The sequence below is a fragment of the Scyliorhinus canicula genome, chromosome 4 (genome assembly GCF_902713615.1).
Source record: "Scyliorhinus canicula chromosome 4, sScyCan1.1, whole genome shotgun sequence".
NCBI lineage: Eukaryota > Metazoa > Chordata > Chondrichthyes > Carcharhiniformes > Scyliorhinidae > Scyliorhinus > Scyliorhinus canicula.
In genome coordinates, this window is record NC_052149.1 from 82,355,413 (window position 1) to 82,380,088 (window position 24,676).

Below are 24,676 nucleotides of genomic sequence, written 5' to 3' on the forward strand. Positions count from 1 at the left end.
CCAATCTAATTATAGAATGTGAGACCTGCCAGCATAATCAATCGACTCAGAGTAAAGAAACATTTACACCTCATGATCTTGAGAAGACTCCATGGTCGAAGGTTGGCATAGATCATTTTCACTTTCATCGTCGTGATTATATTCTAATCATCGGTTATTTCTGAAACTATCCCGAAGTGACTAAATTGTCTGATTCTACCTCAATCTCCGTGATCAAGCAGCGAAGGAGATTTTTGCTCGTCATGGTATTCCATGGAAAGTCATGACAGACAATGGACCTTGTTTTGATAGCTATGAGTGGATAGAATTTGCTCATGCATACAATTTTACTCCTATAACTTCCAGTCCTCTTTATCCGCAATCCCGTGGCAAGGTTGAAAAAGGTGTTCACATTGTGAAACAACTTTTCAAGAAACCTCTTGGCCCTGATTCAGTTATGTTCTTAGCTTTATTGAATTACAGAGCTACTCCTCTTTCAAGTGGTTTATCTCCTGCTCAGTTGTTAATGAACAGAACATTGCGTGCAGCTCTTCCATGTACAACTACCTGATCCAGATCTTCAGCCAGTCATCAAAAAATATTACAATCAACGTGCAAAATCATTGGAACCACTTCCTCCAGGTGATCAAGTGAGAATTCATATTCCCACTGGAGGATGGTCTTATCTAGCTAAGGTCCTACATCAAGCAGCACCTCGTTCATATATTATTCAGTCGACTGATCATTAGAAGAAATTGTCTTGCTCTTCTGAAAGTTCAATCTTCTAGTATGTTATTTCTTAGTCTTCAATTTAATGAGAATTTATTTTGTACTACAACAACATCTAACAAGATACCAGATGACTTCCAGAAACCGTTAAAGACATCTACCACTCTACTGACTGGATTGAGGAGATCGTCCAGAATTATAAAGAAACCCAACAGACTTAATTTGTGAAGAAACACAAAAGAACTGTTTAAAGAATTTTTTTTAACTCACTTGTTAACTTTAGCATACATATCAGTGTATCATGTACTTATGTTATTCATATTTTCCTTTTTGTCATGTACAAAAATGTCTAAAAAAAGGGGGAGATGTAATGATATGTACAGTTCAAGTATAGGAAAGGGTTAATGAGAGACTACATGTATATCAACACTAGATGGTATCACTGAGTGATCATATAAAAGGCTGCGTCTCTAGGCATGCTGGGAGAAGCTGTTGGAGATTTCAACGTAGTAGAAGGATAGTATGAGGTTGAGTTAGAGTGTAGTTCATAAATTAGAGAGATTATTAATTACTGTATCACAGATTCAGTACTGTTATTTTATTATCTGTTACTCAGTAAAGTGTGCGAACCCAATCAAGTTAAGTAGTGCATAATAAATTAGTTTTTATTTAAACAGCTTGGTTTTATATTCTTTGTCAACATTACATATCTGGCTATCGTGGAGAACAAGACAAAGAATATAACAGTAGCCTTGACTTTACAGAATTGTAAATTTACTTTCAATGGAACTCTTCCTACCCTTTATGACCTGATTATATTTATTGTTTCAGCATTGTGAAGCCCACTGCTGATCCAAACACCAGGTTAATGAGGCATTTGTTTGATGACTGATTCTTAATTCTGACACTGTCATCCCTAATATGAATTATCTTACTATATTACAAAATAAAATAAACAAGGCTGTCAACGCGAAAATGTTTGGAAAAATATGAAACAGTCAGATTTTTGGACTCTGCAGTATTATAGAGAAAACTGCAAATAAAGATGTCAACTTTTTAATTCACATCGTCCAGTTTGAAAAAGCTTTAGATAATCCTGATAACCTAAGCTCTGGCAAATTTTATACCAATATAAGTTTCCTCAAAAGGATATCATAATGGAGCTGTGAGAGAAAAGAATGCTATGTTTCTTTGAAAACCTAAATACAAAGTTGTTACAATTACAGAATGAATTCAGTTCCTTTTGTTCATTATTCCTGTCAATAATAGAGCACATGGACCATTCTTTCCACGAATATTGAGGCGTAGAAAAGGACAACGACCTTCTGGAAAGATTGTAACTCATATTGTGGCAAAAATGATGACAGCTGACATGGTGAGTTATTTCAGTTTGTGTCATTAGGTTGACTGTTTAAATATGCATGCCCATCACTTCATTGGCAAATGTCGAGTAACAGCCCTGATGAATGTGCATGATTAATAATGTACCAATGTTATTGTTAAAAGCTAAAAGTAAAAATATTTGTTGCAGAGACTTACTGGCTTAGTTACTGGTTATGCCCGTTTTTGTGACACTGAACCATACAGGACAAGGTCACAGGTTTAATCCCCAATCCATAAGCAGTCCACTTAATCCTTGGAAAATAAGAAATTAAATCATGTGGCGGAGCAACAACATCTGAGAATTCAAATACTTAAACTTCTAAAAGTAACTTTGTATAGTGATAAGGCCATAAAGAATGCAACGGAAGTGTCATGTTAATAGCTGATTGTGGTTATGGACTCCAGTATTAGCTACTACATGATACACTCTGTACTGCAAATAGGATCACCTGACCTGGGGATCAAAGGTCAGATAGCATATATTAGAGAAGGTTGTAACAAGGCTGCAGATGCCTTGCAGTTGTGTCTTTATATTATGTGTTATTAATAAAGTTAGTTCACAGCAATGGTGTCGGTCTGCCAGCATCATATACATAATGTGGTGTCAGAAATAAACTAAACGCAACAATGAAGGTTCTCAAACCACCAACAGAGCTTAGTTTGCAGGGCAATCTCACCGCAGGATAAAAGCAAATTACTAAGGATGTTGGAATCTGAAACAAAAGAGAAAATGCTAGAAAATCTCAGCAAATCTGGCAGCATCTGTAGGGAGAGAAAAGAGCGAACGTTTCGAGTCCGATGACTCTTTGTCAATGCTAACAGACAGAGAAAGTGGGAAATATTTATACTGTGGAGTGAGAATGAAAAATTAGTCATAGCCACAGAAACCCAGGGAAACCGGGTGCTAATGGCCACAGAAACCAAGGGGAAAGAGTGTTTCCCCAGAGCGGACAAAATATGTGAAAGGTCAAACAGTAGGGAAACTGACATCAGAGGATGAACTGTAGATGTGGGGGGAGGGGAAGGGGAAAGCAAAGAGGAGAAAGGTGAAGGAAAAGTGGATAAGATGGGGGCGGGGGGGAAATTCAATGTATATTAGGAAGGAAAGAAATGGTAAAAGACAGTTAAAATGAAGTGAAAACAAATGGGGCGAGGTGGGGTAGAGCTGATCATCTGAAGTTGTGGAATTCAATGTTCAGGCCGGAAGATGAGATGTTGTTCCTCCAGTTTGCGTTGCGCTTCACTGGAACATTGCAGCAGGCCAAGAACGTTAATGTGGGCATGGGAGCAGGGTCTTTTGTTAAAATGGCAAGCAACAGGAAGGTCAGGGTCCTGAATGCGCATAGACCAAAGATGCTGAGCAAAGCAATCACCCAGTCTGCGTTTGGTCTCTCCGATATAGAGGAGACCACATTACAAAGAACAAAGAAAAATTACAGCACAGGAACAGGCCCTTTGGCCCTCCAAGCTTGCGCCGATCCAGATCCTCTATCTAAAACTGTCGCCTATTTTCTAAGGATCTGTATCCCTCTGTTTCCTGCCCATTCGTGTATCTGTCTAGATACATCTTAAATGACGCTATCATGCCCGCCTCTACCACCTCCACCGGCAATGTGTTCCGGGCTCCCACCACCCTCTGCGTAAAGAACTTTCCACATATATCTCCCTTAAACTTTTCCCCTCTCACCTTGAACTCGTGACCCCTAGTAATTGAGTCCCCCAGTCTGGGGAAAAAGCTTCTTGCTATCCACCCTGTCTATACCTCTTATGATTTTGTGGACCTCAATGAGGTCCCCCCTCAACCTCCGTCTTTTGAATGAAAATAATCCTAATCTACTCAACCTCTCTTCATAGCTCGCGCCCTCCATACCAGACAACATCCTGGTGAACCTCCTCTGCACCGTCTCCAAAGCATCCACATCCTTTTGGTAATGTGGCGACCAGAACTGTAGGCAGTATTCCAAATGTGGCCGAACCAAAGACTTATACAACTGTAGCATGACCTGCCAACTCTTGTGCTCAATACCCCTTCAGATGAAGGAAAGCAGCGAATGCAGTAGACCAAATTGGAAGAGATGCAAGTGAAACGCTGCTTAACCTGGAATGAGTGTTTTGGGCCTGGAATGTTAAGCATGGAAGAGGGAAAGGGGCAGGTGTTACACCTTCTGCGATTGCATGGGAAGGTGCCATGGGTGATGGGAGAGGTACTGGGTATGGTGGAGGAGTGGACTAGATTGTCTCGGAGGGAACGGTCTCTGCGGAATGCTGACAGAGGGAGTGAAGGGACAATGGGTTTGGTGATGGCATCACGCTGGAGTTGGCGGAAATGGCGGAGGATTATGCTTTGCATACGGAGGCTGGTGGGATGAAATGTGAGAACGAGGGGGACTCTATCCTTGTTCTGGGAGGGAGGGGAGGGGGCGAGGGTAGTGGCACGGGAGATGGACCGCACACTGTTGAGGGCCCTGTCCACAACTGTAAGTGGGAAATCATGGTTGAGGAAGAAGGAACACATTTTCGAAGCACCATTTTGGAAAGTGGCATAATCGGAACAAATGCGACGGAGGCGAAGGAGTTGAGAGAAAGGGATGGTGTCCTTACAGGGTGTAGGGTGCGAAGAGCTGTAGTCCAGAAAGCTGTGGGAGTCAGTGGGCTTGTAGTGGATAGTCTATTGCCGGAAATGGAGACAGAAAGATCAAGGAAGGGAAGGGAAGGGAAGTATCTGAGATGGACCAGGTGAAAGTGATGGAGGGGTGGAAACTGAAAGGGAAGTTGATGAATTTTTCCAGGTCCGGGCGAGAACATGATGCGGTACCAAAATAGTCATCAATGTATCGGTAAAGGAGTTGTGGGAGGGGGCCCGGATAGGCCTGGAACAAGGAATGTTCCACATACCCCATAAAAAGGCAAGCATAGCTAGGACCCATGCGGGTACCCATTGCTACACCTTTGATTTGGAGGAAGTGGAGAATCTCACCACAAACTGGAGGAGATTCGGCCGTGCTTCAGCCTATACCTCATAGCGACGGGCGGTGATAAGAAAGACCTGCAGGTATAGTCTTCCATCTTTTTTCATGGAGAAGGGGAAGAAGTCCCAGACGTTTGTAACACATTCATATTTGAATGTGATGAAAATAAAAATGACTGGGAAGAAATAACGGAAAAATTTGAACATTACTGCAGACCTAAGAAAAACATCACGTGTGAAAGATTATTTTTTTATGCGCATTCAACGCAGTGACAACATTGGTCAGTATGTAACTGTGCTGAGAAAACAGGCTAAATTTAGAGAGCTCGAAGAGTCACTCATCCAAGGTAGAATAATTTGCAAGATCACAAAACGGCTTTTGAGAGCATCTCACGCAGGTATTATGATCATAGACCAGACCCCAACTGTGGCTAGGATACTGGACCGAAGCCCAATATTTTATTTTAAGTTAATGTGTTTATGTGTGGAAAGAACGATTTGTTCCAGGCGTGATTGCATGACAAAATAGGGCTTTGGTATTTCTAAAACAGAACTTTATTATAAATAGAATATTAAACTTTTTAACTTCACACCCAAAAAAGAATAGCTTACAATTACCCTTTAACACAACAATTTCCTATTAAGCAACAAGAAAATAAACATTCAGATCTTAATCCAGCTTAAAATTAGCAGTAATACTTGCTTTATAAAACAAATTTGGCTCTGGTTGGATCCCCTTCAGACTCTGGCGGAATACCCTCCAATAGGTGCTTCAGCTCAGGCTGGGTGAGACAGGCATAGCAAAGTGTGCACCCGTCTTCATCGGCGTGGAGTAACTGGGGCACACGAGGTATGGACCTTTCTATGGCACTAGCTGCCCTAAAGCAGGTGTAGAGGGGACAATTAAATGATAGGTGGTTCAGACAATGGAGGTGATGGGGAAGTCGGACGGGAGGGGGAGGGTTTGGACCAGAGTCCAACCAGAGCTCAGCCAGGAGGGGGTTTAATCTGGGGGGGGGGGGGGGGGGGGGGTACTAGTCCAGGAGGAGGGATCGGACTCGGTCACACCGTGGGTTGGGTTGCATCATGAGGTCAGGTCAGGTGACAGTGGTGTGTTTCCTGGGGGTTGTGCTTCTGGGGGCTTGCCCTGAGTGAGGCAGGGTCTGAGTTTTTTTAATAGTTACTTTGGAGTTAGAAGTGATATTTTTTCCTCTAACTCTTTCAGAGTAACTATCAGGGTAAACCTAGCAGAACCATCCGAAGTTAGCAATTTGAATTGTTTCTGTCAGATGGTTCCCAGCGCAGTGCAATTGGCCAGAAGAAGTTAGCACTTCTGGCAATTGCCAGTTAAACCTTTCTGTGGCAGCCTCCCTAGAGGGATTCTCCAGCGCATCATTTGGGTACCCCCTTAATGTAACACGGAACCAGGAAGTCATGGGCCCAAGTGTAAGCTAGCAGATGCTAAATATTAAATCTTGGATGTTAATTCAGGCTTCTGGCAGGTCAAGCTGGCTGAACTCAGTTCCTGGCTGGGATTCTCCGAAATCCCGGCCAAGTGTTGACGGCGGCGCAAACACTGGAGTGATGTACGCCGGCGTCAACGGAGTTCCTGGCCCAGCAATTCAGCAGTCTTCAGGGGGCTAGCACGGCGCCGGAGAGCTGCATGCTGCTCCGGCGCCGAAAGGCGGCCCTGCATGGCCGGCGCGGGTCCATGCACGTGCGTGGTTGCCTTCTCCATGCCGACGCATGCGCGTGGTTGCCGTCTCCCCGCCGGCATGGAGAAACATGTCAGAGACCTACAGCGGGCCCGCACAGGAGGAGATAAACCCTCTCCAGATTGCGGGTGGCCGCCGATCGGAAGTTCCCGAATGCGGGCCTCGATCCCGTGGAGGCCCCCCGGAGTCAGACCCCTCGTCCACCCACCAGGACGACCACCGCGGCCGCGGGTCCGAGCTCCCGCCGGGTGGTACCAAGTTGAAACCACACCGGCGGGGCTCGGTGGAACTCGGTGGGAGTTCGGCCGGTTGCCCGTGGAGAATCGCCGCGGGGGCCTCTTTCAGCTGCCGGCGCACGGCGATCACGAAAGCGCCATCGCGCCAGATTTCTGGCGTGAACAGCTATTCTCCGCCCCCGCGACGGGCGCGATTCCGGCGCGGAGGGTCGGATAATCCCCCCCCTACCTCTGCACCTTTATCACACCAGAGACACGCAATAGGTTTTTACACTTGCCTTTTGGCATTAATTCAGCTCCTTAGGTGTTCCACAAAACCCTGAAGCAGCTGTTTGAAGGGTTAGAGGGCATGGAAACCTCTTTTGACGATGTGCTGGTCTGGGGAGCCACACGAGAAGAAAACAACCACAGATTGAGGCAAGTGCTAGCAAGAACTAGGGAAAGGAACTTCAAGTTGAAGAAGGAAAAGTGGAAAATAGGTCTTCATGAAATCAAGTACTTGGGACATGTGCTAACTTTCTGGCGCGGCCAGCCCCTGAACACCGACTCCATGTTGAGTCGGGGCCAGCGCGCTAAAGAAATCCCCCACGCATGTGCAGGTTGGCACGGCCCAACTGCCCACACGTGGGTTGGTGTGGCGTGAACCACTCCAGCGCCGTGCTGGCCCCCCACGGTGGCCAGAATCGGTCGTACCCGGGCCCGGTTCGCGCCGTCGTGAAACGCGACAGCATTCACGACGGCATGAACACTTGGGCTCCATTTTGTGGAATCGCCCCCTGAGTATCTCAAAAGTTGCACGAGACTGGGGGTATTTCATCACTACATAAAGTCCCAAATATCCAAAGATTGGCAAAAAAAAACTTTTTTTAAAAACGAGGAGAAAAGCATGGGAGGCAGCAGTCAGAGGAGCAAATTACTGCGGATGCTGGAATCTGGAGTCAGAGGAGTAACTTGGGTGAGAAGAGAGGTGGAGGCAGCAGTCAGACGAGTGGCAGAGGCAGCAATCGGAGGAGTGAAGAAGGCAGTGGAGGGCAAGGAAAATTCTAATTAAGAGAAATTGTGGGTGATGTTAGAGACGATTATTATATAAAATAACCTCGGGAGTCTCAGATACAGAACAATTGTTTATTCCAACATGTTGGGAGAGTTCTACCTCAGGCTGCACCTCCGAAGCAAGAAACCAATTAAGAAACCATAGATCATTTATACACTGAGAAGCAAATAAGCAGTACATTGCTTGAATTCCAACATTGTCTGTTTTAAATTTATATTAAACAAGTACCTTTGATTGCAGAATAACAACTCTCCCAGGCATTATCTGTCCTTCCTAACTCCCGAAGGCTATCTTAAACTTTGTCCCAGTGTCTATTGCTACCAGGCTCATCCTTGCTCTTTAGATTTTTTTTTACTAAACCAAGTCTTTGAGGAGTACAGACGTCACCAGGTATTCAGGCTACTGATGTGGGTGCTGAAGACATCCAAGGTTTACTGATACTAGGATGTTTAACCACATAAGTATTTGTGTAGTGCATAGCGCCTGTGAAGTAGAGCTACTTCAGGGAGTGTCAAACCTGCCTTTACGAGACCCAGGCTCAGCTGCCTCCGGTTGACAGTTCCCGGTCAGAGCCCCTCCTCGAGGATACAAGCATCACTGCCTTGTGGGCGTCTTGGGAGGGACTAAGGCTAAGGGAGTAAACACTTAACAGAAAATCTGGAGTGGAACCCCATAAGGCAGTCATATGTTACGTTCGGCATGTTCTGGAAGCTTCTGCAGCCAACCTGGTGCCAAATGTCATGCTCTGCACTCCTTCGGAACCCACCAGCAAGGCAAATAGGGGGTTCTGACAGTTGGGTGGCCCAAAATCCCCAGATACTCCGCCTCAGCACGCACCATGGAGAGATCACTCCATAGTCGCCTCACAGTAACCAAAGCGACACAGTGGGCAGCAAAGCACAGCAGCTGGCAAGACATGAGATGAGACCGCAGAGAGCCAGATGCTACCATACCAATCAGTGGCCCATTGGCACACACCTTTTGTCTCTCGAGACAGGGAGGCCAAGAAGACAACGATGTAAGCATTCAGCTTTGAAGACATTTCCTAATAAAACCATATAGTTATCAGGGGCAGGGGCATACCATGTAGCTGACAAGGGTAGCATTATACAGAGAGCTCAAACAGACTTTTATGCACTTTGTTTCTGTGTTCGGACCTATTTCACATCAAAGAAGTGTCTTCGACATGATAAAAGTGTTTGGAGTTCCCCGATGCTCTTGGGTGGTTACCAGGGGTTCCACAGCTGGGAACGTTTGAGAAACCCTGCTATAGAGCATGAGCAACCAGCCATTATTAGGCCAGTGATTTCTCAGTAGATCTGTCTCAGAATGGCTCCAGTGCATGATTTAATGCAGCAGGAAACTGGGTGCACAAGTGCTGGAAGGGACTTCTATCCAGGTTTCCTCAACATAAAATTTCTCTGCACTCTTCTGCACCATAATTACGCTGGAAACGGGGACGAAAGTCACCTCCACATTTTCCAAACAGAAGCATTACTTATTTTTAACAGTTCAATTTTGCAGAATTTTGGGATTAAGAACTCATCCAGCATCAATGAGCTGTTTAACTGTCGCTTTAGCTTTGGAGTGAATGTCTGGTGACTATCTGCATTATCTGGAGCAGTGTGTATGCTTTTATTAAGCATTATTGTCTGGGTTTGGTTCAATAGATTCGATGCTCCTGTTGCAAAGCAACAGTAATTTTGTGCTATCTTTATTCGCATAAGTCGACCATGAGGATATGTAAAACAAGGTTATAACATATATGCGAGTGGAAAAAGATAACCTATCAATAGTGTCAAACATTTAGAGGCAGTTGCGTGAATTCTTATGTGGATGACACAATGTCCTATTTATATTTGAGGTTGATCCTCAAAGCATGAGGAAGGTTGCACACCAAAATAGATAGTCCAATGTTCTTTTTCATTTGTTCTATATGGAAATAGGCTGCTCCAATTTTTTCATGCGAACTATTTACTTTCCCACGGTATGTTTTCATTTGATAGCTTCCTTGTTTCAAATAGGAGCGAAAATGGCAAAACATTGATCACACATCGGCATACCATCTTTCAATTTGAATGCAATTACTTATTTGGGCGACACTTATGCTTGCTTTCTGCAGGTTAAAGATTTCTCTGCTAATACACTAATTCAACAACATGACAACTTAGATGCATCCTTGGACAATTGCTTCAGTGGTGACACAGTGGTAATTTTTCCTGGAGAATATCATGCCTCAGGATTTGGAATGCTAACAGATGATATAATTATTAGAGGTATGTCTTGAAACTATATATTCTTATTATGCCACCATTTTGATTTTATCCTAATTAGATAATCCTAACTATATAAATATGGAAGAATATTAGGTACAATCTATTTGAGAAAATTCAGCCATCGCATAGAAAGCTTCTAATTAGTATAGTCCTTAGATATATTTCTGCTCTGGTGTTGCTTCATTTGAATCTTTGTATATCATATTGTTGAGATGTCTGTTTCTTCTTCTAGTCAAATCAAAACCTCTGTTAAAACATATCATGGGAAGATCACCAGTTCAATTGTGGGAAGTTCTCAAAAATCACAATATCCAAGTGGCTTTGTCACTTGGAAGGCAGGCAATTTTAACTGTGGAATTTGAATGTTTCAATGATTGGGCAGACTGTACAGAGATTTAACATCAAAATTACTGTTGGGATGAACATTTGACGTGTTCATATGCATTCCAATTTTAACACATTAACAATTTTAACATTAACTCATTTGTTTTATATATACTAGCACAGCACCTGTGCTAAAATAACAAAGGAATGGTATATGAAGGCCATTTAAGAAAATGGAGGAATGAAAACTGCATTTTCTCACTTTGTTGCTCCACATTTAGTGCACTACATTACTTCCCAACTACTTGATCATTGAATTTTGTGTGCAGATTAAGTGGATTGGCCATGCTAAATTGCCCCTTAGTGTCTAAAGATGTGCAGGTTAGATGAGGTTACAGGGATAGGGCGGGGAGGTGGGCCTGGGTCGGGTGCTGTTTCAGATGGCTGGTGCAGACCCGATGGGCCTAATGGTGTCCTTCTGCACTGTAGGAATTATATGGAGCTATTCTAACTGTATGGCAGGATTCTGTTCTTTGTCCAGAAGAGAAGAGACTTTCTTAAGGCCAGTTTTGAGACCAATGGGGGATTGCGGTTACTCACTGGTTACCCGTACCAGCCTCCCCGGACAGGCGCCAGAATGTGGTGACTAGGGGCTTTTCACAGTAACTTCATTTGAAGCCTACTCGTGACAATAAGCGATTTGCATTTGCAACTGTCTTCATGTGACCACCAGCCATTATATCAGAGCAGCATAAGTTTCCTTCGAAGAACAAATTTAGACTGGAGAACATGGTAGCGCGACAGAGTTTCAAAATTATCTTGCTTCATCAGTTGTTTCCAATCCATGGCAATTTAGATAACGTTTCTTCTGCACTTTTTCTTTACAAAATCATCAACATAGGTAAAATCATGAGTGCATGCATTTTCAATCGTTAGTATTCCTGAACTTGTCAAATGTTCCTGACTCATTGCATGTGATTTTTCACTCTTTTCAAAGCAGAGAAAGTATTTTGGAAGTATTTGTGACAGGTATGGTGAAAAATATTTTCAGAATAGTTGCCACATTTGGAAAGGTTGTCTGAAAATTATCACATACAAGTTTGTGAAAAATCAGCTGATGATCTCGAAGCATAGAACTAATCATTATCGATGAAATTAATGAATTGTTTCACTTCATCTTCAAAAGGATTTGTGTCTCTGTCCTCCCAGTAGAATTCAATTATCTCTTGCTGCAGCTATTCTTAGCATTCTCATGCAAACGTTTGTTGAAAAGCACGCAAGATAATTCAACAGTTTTCTTCTGAGATTCACTTCTGCTCTGCTATTGCACCAGTATTGTGTCACAAATAACATTGACATTCTCAACGACGACTTTCTTTTTTCTAAAGTGATTTCATGATCTTTAGATTCATCAAAAATAACTTTCTGTGTCTTGTGCATTCCTCATTATCAGAGGGACCTGTTTGTTAATGTTAGTGTCACTGCTTCCACTGAGATATTGACATTTCGAACTTCCATGACAGAGCTTCTAACTGAGGCTAACAATTGTGAAGCATTCAATAAAGTTGTTTCAACATTTTGCAATGATTTGCTGACAGGATTAATTCTATCACATGTGAAAATTGCTTATTGTCACGAGTAGGCTTCAATGAAGTTACTGTGAAAAGCCCCTAGTCGCCACATTCCAGCGCCTGTCTGGGGAGGCTGGTACGGGAATCGAACCGTGCTGCTGGCCTGCTTGGTCTGCTTTAAAAGCCAGCGATTTAGCTTGGTGAGCTATGTCAAAGCTTTCTGCTTTCTCTGATTTTGATGTGGCTATGTCTGATAAGCATTCCTTCATATCGACAAAGTTCAGTCTCAAAGCCAAAACAACATCTGCATAAGTGGACCACCTGGTGTAACAAACTCAATTTTTGATGACCAAACTTAAATTTGCAATGATTTCCAAACAGTTGTATTCTGGCACTCAAAAATGTGGGATTGTAGCTGGATAAAATAGAGAAATTGTCTACAACTTCACTATCACTGGTCACATATCTTAAAATTAATGTTAATTAGTCCACATGACTCACATCTGTGTTGAATCAACTATTATGGAATAGTATTTGGCGTCTTTTACTTTATTATTGAATTGATTTCTGAGCCGCTCTGCCATTATAGTGATGAAGTGATCGTAGGTTCTATGCATTAGAAAGTTGGCCTTCCTTGAACCACAATATTGATAACTTTTCAAATGCTCTTTACAAGTCAGATACACTAAGATATTCAAGGCAGGCAGGTAGGTTATATGCATTAGAAAGTTGGTCTTCCTTGAACCACAATATTGATAACTTTTCAAATGCTCTTTACAAGTCAGATACACTAAGATATTCAAGGCAGGCTAAAAAAGGTAGCTAAAGATTCTGAGAGGTTTAATCACAGTCACAGCTCTTCTCGTTCCATGAATAGACATGTGTGCTTCTAGGTGAGTGTTACAACTGTAATCTTTTTCATTACCCCTGTCTGCATTGCTGTCCAGCTTCCAGACAGAGGTCTTTTTTTGGCGGGGGGGGGGGGGGGGGGGGGGGGGGGGGGGGGGGGTGGTGGAGGGATGGGGCAGTTGTTAGTGGGTTCCTGTGGGGGGGTCTATTTTATTTTAGAAAATATTTTATTGAAGCATTTGAAATTTTCACAGTTTAACACATTAACATTTCTTAAACAACCGCGTGGGCCGCCACATGGAAACATAAACACAAAAAACACAATGTCCCCAACTGCCCATGCCCTATTTCCTAAATACCCATTTACTGAGTTCCATGTCCTTATCTAACACTGCCATGCCTCCTATTTTCTTCTCCACCCCTTCTCTTCCCCCCCCCCCCCCCCCCCCCCCCCCTCCCTTACTGCTGACGTTCAATTTTCTTTGAAGACGTCGATGAATGGTTGCCATCACTGGGCGAACCCCTGAGTTGATCCTCTCAAGGCAAACTTGATTTTTTTTTCCAGGCTCAGAAACCCTGCCATATCGCTGACTCACGCACCCGACTTTGGGGGCCCCGAGTCCCTCCATCCCAGCAAAATCCATCTCCGGGCCACCAGGGAGGTGAAGGCCTGGACATCGGCCTCCGCCCCCCTCTTTGCCCCCCCGGATCATCCAATACCCCAAGTATTGCCACTTCTGGACTCGGGGTTACCCTCCCTTCCAGGACTTCCGAATAACGTCTGCAAATCCCTGCCAGAATCCCTTCAACTTCGGACATGCCCAGAACATATGCACATGGTTAGCCGAACTACCCCCACACCGCCCACATCTACCCTCCACCTCCTCAAAGAACCTGCTCATCCTGGCTACCGTCATGTGGGCCCTGTTGACCACCTTGAACTGGATCAGGCTAAGTCTGGTACAGGACAAAAATGAATTAACTCTTTTCAAGGCTTTTTCCCACTTTTCCATTTACAGCTCTCTTCCTAGCTCCTCTTCCCACTTCCATTTCACCTCTCTCATCGGGGATCCCTCCCACTCCATCAATTCCTTGTATATCTCCGAAATCCACCCCTCTCCAACCCCCGTTTTTGACATCACCTTATCCTGTGGTCCCCTCAGGGGGAGGCAAGGGAAGCTTGGAACCTGCCTCCGGACAAAGTCCCGGACCTGAAGATATCGAAACCCATTCCCACCCGGTTGCTCAAACTCCTCCTCTGGTGCCTCCAAGATCGGAAAGCCCTCCTGGATAAATAAATCCCCAAATCTCTCATTCCCTACCTGCTGCCATCCTCCAGCCTCCCCGGGATAATCCGGTGATTGTTACAGATCGGAGACCACACTGACGCCCCCTCCAATCCCATGTGCTGCCTCCATTGCCCCCACACCCTTAGGGCTGCCACCACCACTGGGCTTGTCGAGTACCAAGCCGGCGAAAAGGGCAGGTGTGCCGTTAGTAAAGCCTCCAAACTCGTGCCCTTACGGGATGCAGTTTCTACTCACTCCCAGGCCGACCCCCCCCCCCCGCCACTACCCACTTACTGACCATCGATATGTTGGCCGACCAGTAATAATTAATAACGCTCGGGAGGGCCAGGCCCCCCTCCACGTGACCCTACTCCAGGAGTGCCCTCTTTACTCTCGGGTTTTTCCCCGCCCACATAAAACCTGTAATCGCCACATTTAATTTTCTAAAAAAAGCCTTTGGGACAAAAATCGGAAGGCATTGAAAAAAGAAAAGCAGTCTTAGGAGGACTGACCCCTTCATCGTATGGACCCTTCCCGCTAGTGTCAGTGGGAGCATGTTCCATCTGTGGAAGTTCCATTTCATTTGGTCGACCGCTTTGCCCAGATTTATCTTGTGAAGCTGCCCCCACTCTTCAGCCACTTCAATCCCTAAATGTCTGAAACTCCCTGATGTACCATCAATTCGACTCAAGACACATTTAGGATCCGAACTGTGGCTTTAATCAGCTAGTTGTTAGCCCGGTGGTCAACTACAGAGAATGGCCGACCGCCGGGAACTCTGGGTACTTATACCCCACCTCGGAGGCGGGGCCTACTTACCTCTCGACCAATTGGTGAGCAGTCACATGACTAGTCCCAACTAATCGGACGAGAGGCACATGACCAGCCAGAGCCAATGGGAAGCCAGTGCTCTGCACCAATGGCAGTGCTCATATCCATACCACCACATTCACCCCTTGTGGAGAAAGAGGGGGGGGGGTAAGTGGGAGAGAGAGGGGGGGGTCCGAGGACTGGTGCTATGAGCAGCGAAAATCGATAGGGGTGAGCTGCCCACTGGCTCGTGGCAAAACAATACTACTACTACTGATAACAACAGAATAACACAAAAATGTCCAAAAAGGTCCCATGGCCGCATCAGATGGAGACGATCAGCCTCTCGGGTGCCCGTGGTGTTCTGGAGGACTGTCGCAGTGGAGCCGGTGACGTCAGGCCGATGGTCGTCCTTGCCTCCGGGAGCGTTGGTCGTAGATGTGTCTCCGTACCCCGGGCCGGTGGTGGAGACGCTGTAATCGGGGAAGAGGGGGCATGTGCGCTGGGTCGTGGGGGCGCGGGGGGCTGCTAGGGGGAATTGGGGTTGGGGGAGAGGTGTTGGTGTAGGGGGGAAGGCCGCACGCTGGCGGGTGCCAGGTCCCGGAGCGAGACCGTATCCTGCCGACCGTCGGGATACTCCACGTACGCATATTGCGGGTTGGCGTGGAGTAACTGGACTCGCTCAACCAACGGGTCGGACTTGTGCACCCACACATGCTTCCGGAGCAAGGTGGGCCCGGGGGTGGCCAGCCAGGTCGGGAGAGGGGATCCTGAGGACGACTTCCTGGGAAAACAAGAAGACGTTCATGAGGTGTTTGATTAGTGGTAGTACAGAGGAGAGGTCGGATTGAATGCAGGGCGTCGGGAATGACTTCTTGCCAACTGGGAATAGGGAGATCTCTGGACCGTAGGCCAGCAGGATGGTCTTCCAAATGGTGCCATTCTCCCGCTCGACCTGACCGTTACCCCGGGGGTTATAACTGGTCATCCTACAAAGCAGCATGGACGGAATCATCGCGTTCCTGAAAGAGTTTGGAGCCTTCTCGGGCTACAAACTCAACATGAGCAAAAGCGAGATCTTCCCAGTACACCCGCAAGTGGGGGGGCAGCACTAAAGGGGCTGCCGTTCAAACAAGCCCGACACAAATTCCGCTACCTGGGGATCCAAATAGCCCATGACTGGAAAGGGATCCACAAATGGAACCTCACCAGCCTGACGGAGGAAGTAAAAAAGGACCTGCAAAGATGGAACACACTCCCACTCTCCCTCGCGGGGAGAGTCCAGACAATCAAAATGAACGTACTGCCCAGGTTCCTCTTCCTGTTTAGATCCATTCCGATCTACATCCCCAAGGCCTTTTTCTGGACAAACTTATCATGGCGTTCGTATGGGGGGGGTAAAAATGCTAGGATCCCAAAGAAGGTCCTACAAAAAACAAAATCCAGCCCTCCCGAATCTACAATTCTACCACTGGGCGGCAACAGCCGAGCGAGTAAGGGGATGGATCCAGGAGCCAGAAGCCGAGTGGGTGCGTGCGGAGGAGGCCTCCTGCATGGGGACCTCCCTCCGGGCCCCCGCCACAGCAGCACTCCCATCCCCACCCAAAAAACACTCCAGCAGCCCAGTGCTGACAGCCACCCTCCAATCCTGGAACCAACTGCGGCAGCAATTTGGCCTGACCAAAATGTCGGACAAGGCTCCCATCTGCAACAACCATAGGTTCACACCAGCACTGACTGACGCCACATTCAAAAGGTGGAGGCAGGACGGGGGGGACACTGACAGTCAGGGGCCTATACACGGACGACAGGATCGCAACACTGGACGAACTGACATAGAAATTTCGGCTAGCCGGAGGGGAACGAGCTACGGTATCTGCAGCTCAAAAACTTCCTATGAAAGGAGACAAGGACGTACCCACAACCGCCACGACAGACACTACTGGAAGACCTAGTGGACGCAAGTATCCTAGAGAAAGGGAACTGTAGCGACATATATGACCGACTGGTAGAAAGGGACGACACCATACTGGACGCAACAAGAATGAAATGGGAGGACGACCTGGGGATTGAGATAGGGTGGGGACTCTGGAGCGAAGCACTGCATAGGGTCAACTCCACCTCCACGTGCGCAAGGCTCAGCCTGACGCAACTAAAAGTGGTACATAGAGCCCACTCAACAAGAAACCGTATGAGTAGGTTCTTCCCGGAGGTGGAGGACAGATGTGAACGGTGCCAAAGAGTCCCGGCCAACCACGCCCACATGTTCTGGTCTTGCCCCAGACTTGTGGAGTACTGGACAGCCTTCTTCGAGGCTATGTCCAAAGTGGTGGGGGTGAGGGTGGAGCCATGTCCGATAGTGGCGGTCTTCGGGGTTTCAGACCAGCCAGATCTATTCCTGGGGAGGAGGGCGGACGCCCTTGCCTTTGCCTCCCTGATCGCCCGCCGTAGAATCCTGTTTGGCTGGCGGTCAGCAGCACCGCCCAGAGCTGCAGACTGGCTGTCCGACCTCTCGGAATCTCTCCAAATGGAGAAAATCAAATTCGCCATCCGAGGGTCAGATGACGGCTTCCACGGAACGTGGGAGCCATTCATGCAATTGTTCCGGGACCAGTTTGTGGCCAACGTACAAGAGGAAGAATAGCCGGGTGGCCAAGAATCAGGGGAAAATGGATGGGAATTGGGGGAAGGTAGCCGGGGGGGGGGGGGGGGGGGGGGGTACGGGTTCGTTATGGGGGTTTGATGGCTAGCTAAGGCCCTAAACCAAACTAAATAAATGCCTATAAACATGTGCCTCGGCCATATTGGGGAATGTAAAATATGTAAGCCGGCTAAAGGGGGCGGCCACAGTTGTTATTATGAAGATGCTTACCTGTAAATATACATGTTAATTTTTGCGTGTTTTTTTTTCTCTAATAATTTGTAATTTGTTGGATATAAAATATGAAAACACAATAAAAAACAATTTTTTAAAAAATAACTGGTCGTCCTGCTAGAGGCTATGCCCCTGCTGAGCAGGAACTGGTGCAGTTCGTCACTCATAAAAGAGGACCCCCGGTCGCTGTGGATGTACGCGGGGTAACCGAACAGGGAGAAGATGGATAGGAGGGCCTTTATGACGGTTGTTGGTTGTGGTCATGTCGGGACAGGGAATGGTGAAAGGGAATCAAGAGTATTCGTCGATAACACTCAAGAAATAAGTGTTACGGTTGTTGGAGGGGAGGGGACCCTTGAAGTCTATACTGAGACGTTCAAAGGGGCGGGATGCCTTGATCAGATGCGCTCGTTCGGGACGGTAGAAGTGCGGTTTGCACTCGGCGCAGACGTGGCAGTCCCTAGTGACGGTCCTGACTGCCTCGACGGAGTAGGGCAGGTTGCGGGTCTTAATAAAATGGTAGAAACGGGTGACCCCTGGATGGCAGAGGTCCATGTGGAGGGAGCGGAGGCGGTCAATCTGCGCGCTGGCGCAGGTACCGCGGGGTAGGGCATCGGAAGGCTCGTTGAGCTTCCCAGGACGATACAAGATGTCGTAGTTGTACGTGGACAACTCGATCTGCCACCGCAAGATCTTGTCGTTCTTGATCTTGCCCCTCTGTGCATTGTCGAACACGAAAGCTACTGACCGTTGGTCTGTGAGGAGGGTAAACCTCCCGCCGGCCAGATAGTGCCTCTAGTATCGCACAGCTTCAACTATGGCCTGTGCCTCCTTTTCCACCGAGGAATGGCGGATTTCGGAAGCGTGGAGGGTTCATGAAAAGAAGGCCACGGGTCTGCCCGCTTGGTTCAGGGTGGCCACCAGAGCTACGTCAGACGCGTCGCTCTCGACCTGGAATGGGAGGGACTCGTCGATAGCATGCATCGTGGCCTTTGCGATATCCGCTTTGATGCGGCTAAAGGCCTGGCTGGCCTCCATCGACAGGGGAAAGGAGGTGGACTGGATGAGTGGGCGGGCTTTGTCGGCGTAGTTGAGGACCCACTGGGCATAGTATGAGAAGAAGCCCAGGCAGCGTTTGAGGGAGTTGGGGAGGGGAAGTTCCATCAAGGGGCGGCATGCGTTTGGGATCGGGGCCTATCACTCCGTTACGCACTACGTAGCCAAGGATGGCTAGACAGTCGGTGCTAAACACGCACTTATCCTTATTGTAAGTTAAATTAAGGAGTTTTGCGGTTCAGAGGAATTTTTGTCGTGGGACAGCAGCGACCGACTTGGTCTGGCAGATCACCGCGTAGTGGCCCTTCTTCCTGCAGCTCTTACACAGAGCGGAGCAGGCCGGGCAGCGTGGGCGGGGTGCTTTGAGAGGCCACAGAAACAGCAACGGGCCCCCGCTAGTTTATCGGAGCGACCCGCGGCACAGGCTTGGGAGGGGTTGGGGTCCACGGAGGATGGGGGTGGGGTGTGCCATGAAGTCCAGGGAGTTGCTGCACGGCCGGGGACGTATGCGCGGGCGTTCAGGTCAGCAACCTCCAGGGAGGTTGCAAGAGTCCGTGCCTCAGCTAGGCTAAGGGTGTTCTTCTTTAGCAATCGTTGGCGGATAGAAGGGGACTGCATGCCACCAACGTAAGCGTCTCTGATTAGAAGTTCCATGGGCTCCGTCGCCGAAACTTGGAGACATGCGCACGTTCTCCCTAGAGCTGCGAGGGCCTGGTAAAACTCGTCGAGGGACTCACCAGGGAACTGTTGTCTGGTCGTCAGGAGATGCCGTGCGTATACTTTGTTGACCGGCCGGAGAAAGTGTCCTTTGAGAATCTCCATAGCCGCATCAAAATCGCCTTCGTCCTCGATCATTGCGTAGACCAATGTGCCCACGCATAAGTGGAGGATGTGGAGTTTCTGCTCCTTGGTGGGCTTGCCGGCTGCAGTCGTCAGGTAGCTATTAAAACACGCCTGCCAGTGTTTAAAAATTGCAGACGCATTTGCAACATGCGGGCTGGCGCGGAGGCAGTGAGGCTTGATGCGAAGCTCCATTCCAAAATTGTAGCTGATTAAATTGATGTACTATCAATTCAACTCAAGACACATTTAGGAACCAAACTGTGGCTTTAATCAGCTAGTTGTTAGCCCGGTGGTCGACTACAGAGAATGGCCGACCGCCGGGAACTCTGGGTACTTATACCCTGCCTCAGAGGCGGGGCCTACTTGCCTCTCGACCAATTGGAGAGCAGTCACATGACTAGTCCCAACCAATCGGACGAGAGGCACATGACCAGCCAGAGCCAATGGGAAGCCAGTGCTCTGCACCAATGGCCGTGCTCATATCCATACCACCACATTCCCCGCCACCACTTTAAAAGGTAACTCCTTCAGTCTCCTTTCCTGTCCCCGCGTCTGGATCACAAACATCTCGCTCTTTCCCATATTCAGCTTGTAGCCTGAAAATCGCCCGAATTCTCCCAGTACCTCCATGATTTTGGTCATTCCCCCCACCGGGTCTGTAACATAAAGCAGCAAGTCATCCGCATAAAGAGAAACCCTGTGCCCCCCTCCCCCCGGTCACTATTCCCCGATTCCCTGCCATGCACTCAATGCTCTAAGGGCCATTGCTAATGGCTCTATGGCCGGGGCAAACAGTAATGGGGAGAGCGGGCATCCCTGCCTTGTCCCTCTCCCTAGATTAGAATATTCTGACCGGGTTCGGTTGGTTCTCGCATTTGCCACCGGGGCCTGATACAACAGCCGGACCCAGTCCACAAATCCCTGCCCTAAAATATCCCATAAGTATGTCCACTCCACCCGGTTGAAAGCCTTCTCCACATCCATGGCTACTACCACCTCAGCCTCATGCCCCTCGGCTGGCATAATTATAACATTGAGAAGCCGTCTAATATTAGACGTCAGGTGCCTGCCCTTCACAAACCCCGTCTGATCCTCACCTATTTCCTCCGGGACACAATCCTCTATTCTGGTGGCCAAGATCTTTTCCAGTAATTTAGCATCTACATTTAAAAGGGAAATTTTTCTGTACGATCCACAGCTCTCTGGGTCTTTGTCTCGCTTCAGAATGAGAGAGATTGATGTCTGTGATAGTGTTGGGGGAAGCACTCCCAACTCCTTGGATTCATTGAAAGCCTTGACTAACAGCGGTCCCACTAGCCCCGAAAACGTTTAAGAAAATTCCACTGGGAAACCATCAGGTCCCGGGGCCTTACCTGATTACATTGCCCACAATCCGTCTATCACAGGGGTGGGCAAACTACGGCCCGCCAAAGGTCTTTATGCGGCCCACCAAGATCAAGTCATAAAAAAAAAAATTTTTTTTTAAATAAGGTTAATTTGGGGGGGGGGGGGGGGGGGGGGCTGTTGGGTTACTGGTATAGGGTGGATACGTTGACTTGAGTAGGGTGATCATTACTCGGCACAACATCGAGGGCCGAAGGGCCTGTTCTCTGCTGTACTGTTCTATGTTCTATATGAGGCGCCCAGAATCATAACCGGGTGAAGCGCCATTTTTGAAAAGTAGAGAAAAAGAGGGCTAATGGCAGGATGCCGCCAGGGGAAGCGCTGAGGTATATGCCACACGCTAATTGGTTACAACCGGGACTATTAATTAATATACTATGCGGCCCTTTAAAATTGTGAATTTCTGAATGTGGCCCTTGCACGGAAAAGTTTGCCCACCCCTGGTCTATCACTTCACCGAGCCCAATTGAGCCCCCCAAGACTTCCACCAGCTCCTCATCTACCTTCGGGAACTCCAGCCTCTCCAGCAATTGGTTCATTCCCTCCTCGTATTCCGACTCGTATAAAACGGCTATAAAATTCATGGAACACCTCATTAACCGCCCCCGGGTCCCTCACTACTTCCCCCCCTCACATCCTTAATTTTCCCTATCTCTCTTGCCATCTCCTGCTTCCTCAGCTGATGTGCCAACATCCTGCTAGCTTTCTCCCCCTATTTGTATACTTTTACCCTCCTCAGCTGTCCCTCCGCCTTACCTGTGAAAAGGAGCCCAAAATCCATTTGACGTCTCTGACGCTCCTTCAGGAGCTCCTCATTCAGAGACTTCGCATATCTCCTCTCCACATGTAAGATTTCTCCTACTAGCCTATCGGGCTCCACCCGTTCAGCCCTCTCCCTATGGGTCCGAATCGAAATATATTCCCCTCTGATGACCGCTTTCAATGCCTCCCACACCACCCCGGCTGCAGTGTCTCCCGTGTCATTGGTTTTTATATACCCCCGAATCGCCTCCCTCACTCACTCAGATATCTTATCGTCTGCTAATAACCATACATCTGGCCTCCACTGTGGGCGCTGAGAGTTTCCCGTGTTCACCTGTAGGTCTAGCCAATGTGGCACATGGTCCGATACAACAATTTCTGAATACTTTGTGTCTACTACCCCCGCTAAAAATGTTTTGTCCAATATTAAAAAATCAGTCCTGGAGTACACCTTGTGAACATGGGAGGAGAATGAATATTCCTTGCTCCTTGGCTTCTCAAATCTCCACAGATCAGCGCCTCCCATGTGCTCCATGAACTCCCCCAGCTCTTTCGCCATTGCTGATACCTTCCCCGACCTAGAACTCGACCGGTCCATCCTAGGATCTAAGACCGTGTTAAAAACACCCCCCATGATCAACCGGTGCGATTCGAGGTCCGGGATTTTTCCCAGCACCTTCCTAACAAACGCGACATTGTCCCAGTTTGTGGCATATATATTCACCAGCACCACTGCCATTCCCTCCAGTTTCCCGCTCACCATGATAAATCTGCCTCCTGGGTCTGTCACCATTTTTCCCACCTCAAACGCCACCCTTTTGTTAATCAGGATGGCCACCCCCTTGTTTTAAAGTCCAATCCTGAATGAAACACCTGTCCGACCCATCCCTTTTTCAGTCTAAATTGATCCCCCAGCTTCAAGTGTGTCTCCTGTAACATGGCCATGTCTGCCTTTAACTGTCTCAAGCGTGTGAGCACACGGACCCTCTTGACCGACCCATTCAGGCCACGAACATTCCACGTAACCAGTCTGGCCGGGGGGGGGGGGGGGGGGGGGGGGGGGGGGGGGGGGACTTTTGCACCCCTCCCCTGTCAACCAGCCATGACCTTTTCTAGGCCAGCCCTTAGCCCATGGCCCGCACTTCCCCAGATCCGCCCCTCGGCGACAACTGCCATCTAGTCTCCATCTCCAGCCTCCTGGAAGTCCCCTAATCGTCAGCAGTACCCCCACCCCCTTCCCACCCTTCCTCGTCATTTTTCAGCGCATGCCCCACTTCGCTTCCGTGAGCTAGCCTTACCAGCTGGCCTAGCAGCTCCACCCCAAATGCCTAAAAGTCTACCGGCTGCTGGATCTTTACACCCCAGCTCTTAACATAAGTTTTCAAAACAATAGCACCAAGCACAAAAAGCAAACGCACCATCCACTTCAGGTCCGAGCTCAATGGCCCACCTCTCCCCCTTTACAACATCTTATCAATCCCATCACCTTCAAACAGAGCCCCAAACAATGGAAGTGTAAATAAACAGGATAAATGGAGAGACAGAAAAATTATGCATGTATGTGTTAGTCGGTATTAGGGTATTACGGTATCCAGGTCGATGCTGTAAGACCATTGGTGTGGGAGATACCTGAGACAGCAAGATCATTGGTGAATCCAGCCTGCTAGTTCCGCTCTGTAAGGCGGAGTATAAGAGCCTGTGTCGCCCGAGCAGCTGCATTCTGTACCTGCGCTGCTGGGAGTAACATCTAGTCCAATAAAGCCTTCAATTGTCGTCCAATCTCGCTTCTGGAGTCATTGATCGAGCATCAATTTATTGGACTAGATTTTAAAGAATGGAGCTCCGAATCAAGCCGGAGTGTCTGCAATTCGGCCCCCACGCGGCAAACTCAGCGGCAACCTTCAAACACTGGCTGGTGTGCTTCAACGGATACCTCAGGACGGCCACAACTACACCCACGGAGGACCAGAAGATGCAAGTTCTCCACTCAAGGGTGAGCCCAGAGATCTACACCCTCATCGAGGATGCGGACAATTTTGAGGCCACGATGGCCCTGTTGAAAGGACATTATATTCGCCCAGTAAAGTCGTGCCACTGGCCCTGCTCCCCGAAAACTATTACATGGTGCTTGCCTGGCCCTCATACATCCCGACTGCACACCTTTCTCATTGGTGACTGGGCCTTGAGTCGTGATGACCGCATGTGCTCCTGGCCGGCTGCTACTGGCTGATAGCATTATTTGTCCTGGCCTCTGTTCTTTTTTTCATTGTTTGGTTGCCCGCCCACCCTCCTCAACCCTGGATGGAGGTCGAGAGTCACCCTGCTGCTCCCCTCGACGGCCATTGACCATTGGATTCGATAAGGCTTCGCAGGCTTGCATCCCGATGTAAGGTCGTAAATCTCACTTTTGCCTCAGGCAGCCAGACCGAATGTCAGAATCCTGGTTGCTCTTTCCTTCAATGAAAGTTCAAAAATGTCACACCAATCAATCAGGAGATCTATTTGAACTTCTCTTAAGACTCCACCACTTCTCAACGTCTAGCATACTGTTTT

General features: G+C 47.8%; 1 protein-coding gene across 1 annotated transcript in view; it reads left to right on the plus strand.

The window, feature by feature from the left end:
- The window catches only part of LOC119964719 (testicular spindle-associated protein SHCBP1L-like), a 222,588-nt gene that overhangs the window by 173,735 nt on the left and 24,177 nt on the right, over positions 1–24,676 (plus strand). Inside the window, 2 exon segments of the mRNA XM_038794613.1 lie at positions 1,978–2,083; positions 10,187–10,340. Coding sequence (XP_038650541.1) covers positions 1,978–2,083; positions 10,187–10,340 — 260 coding nt within the window.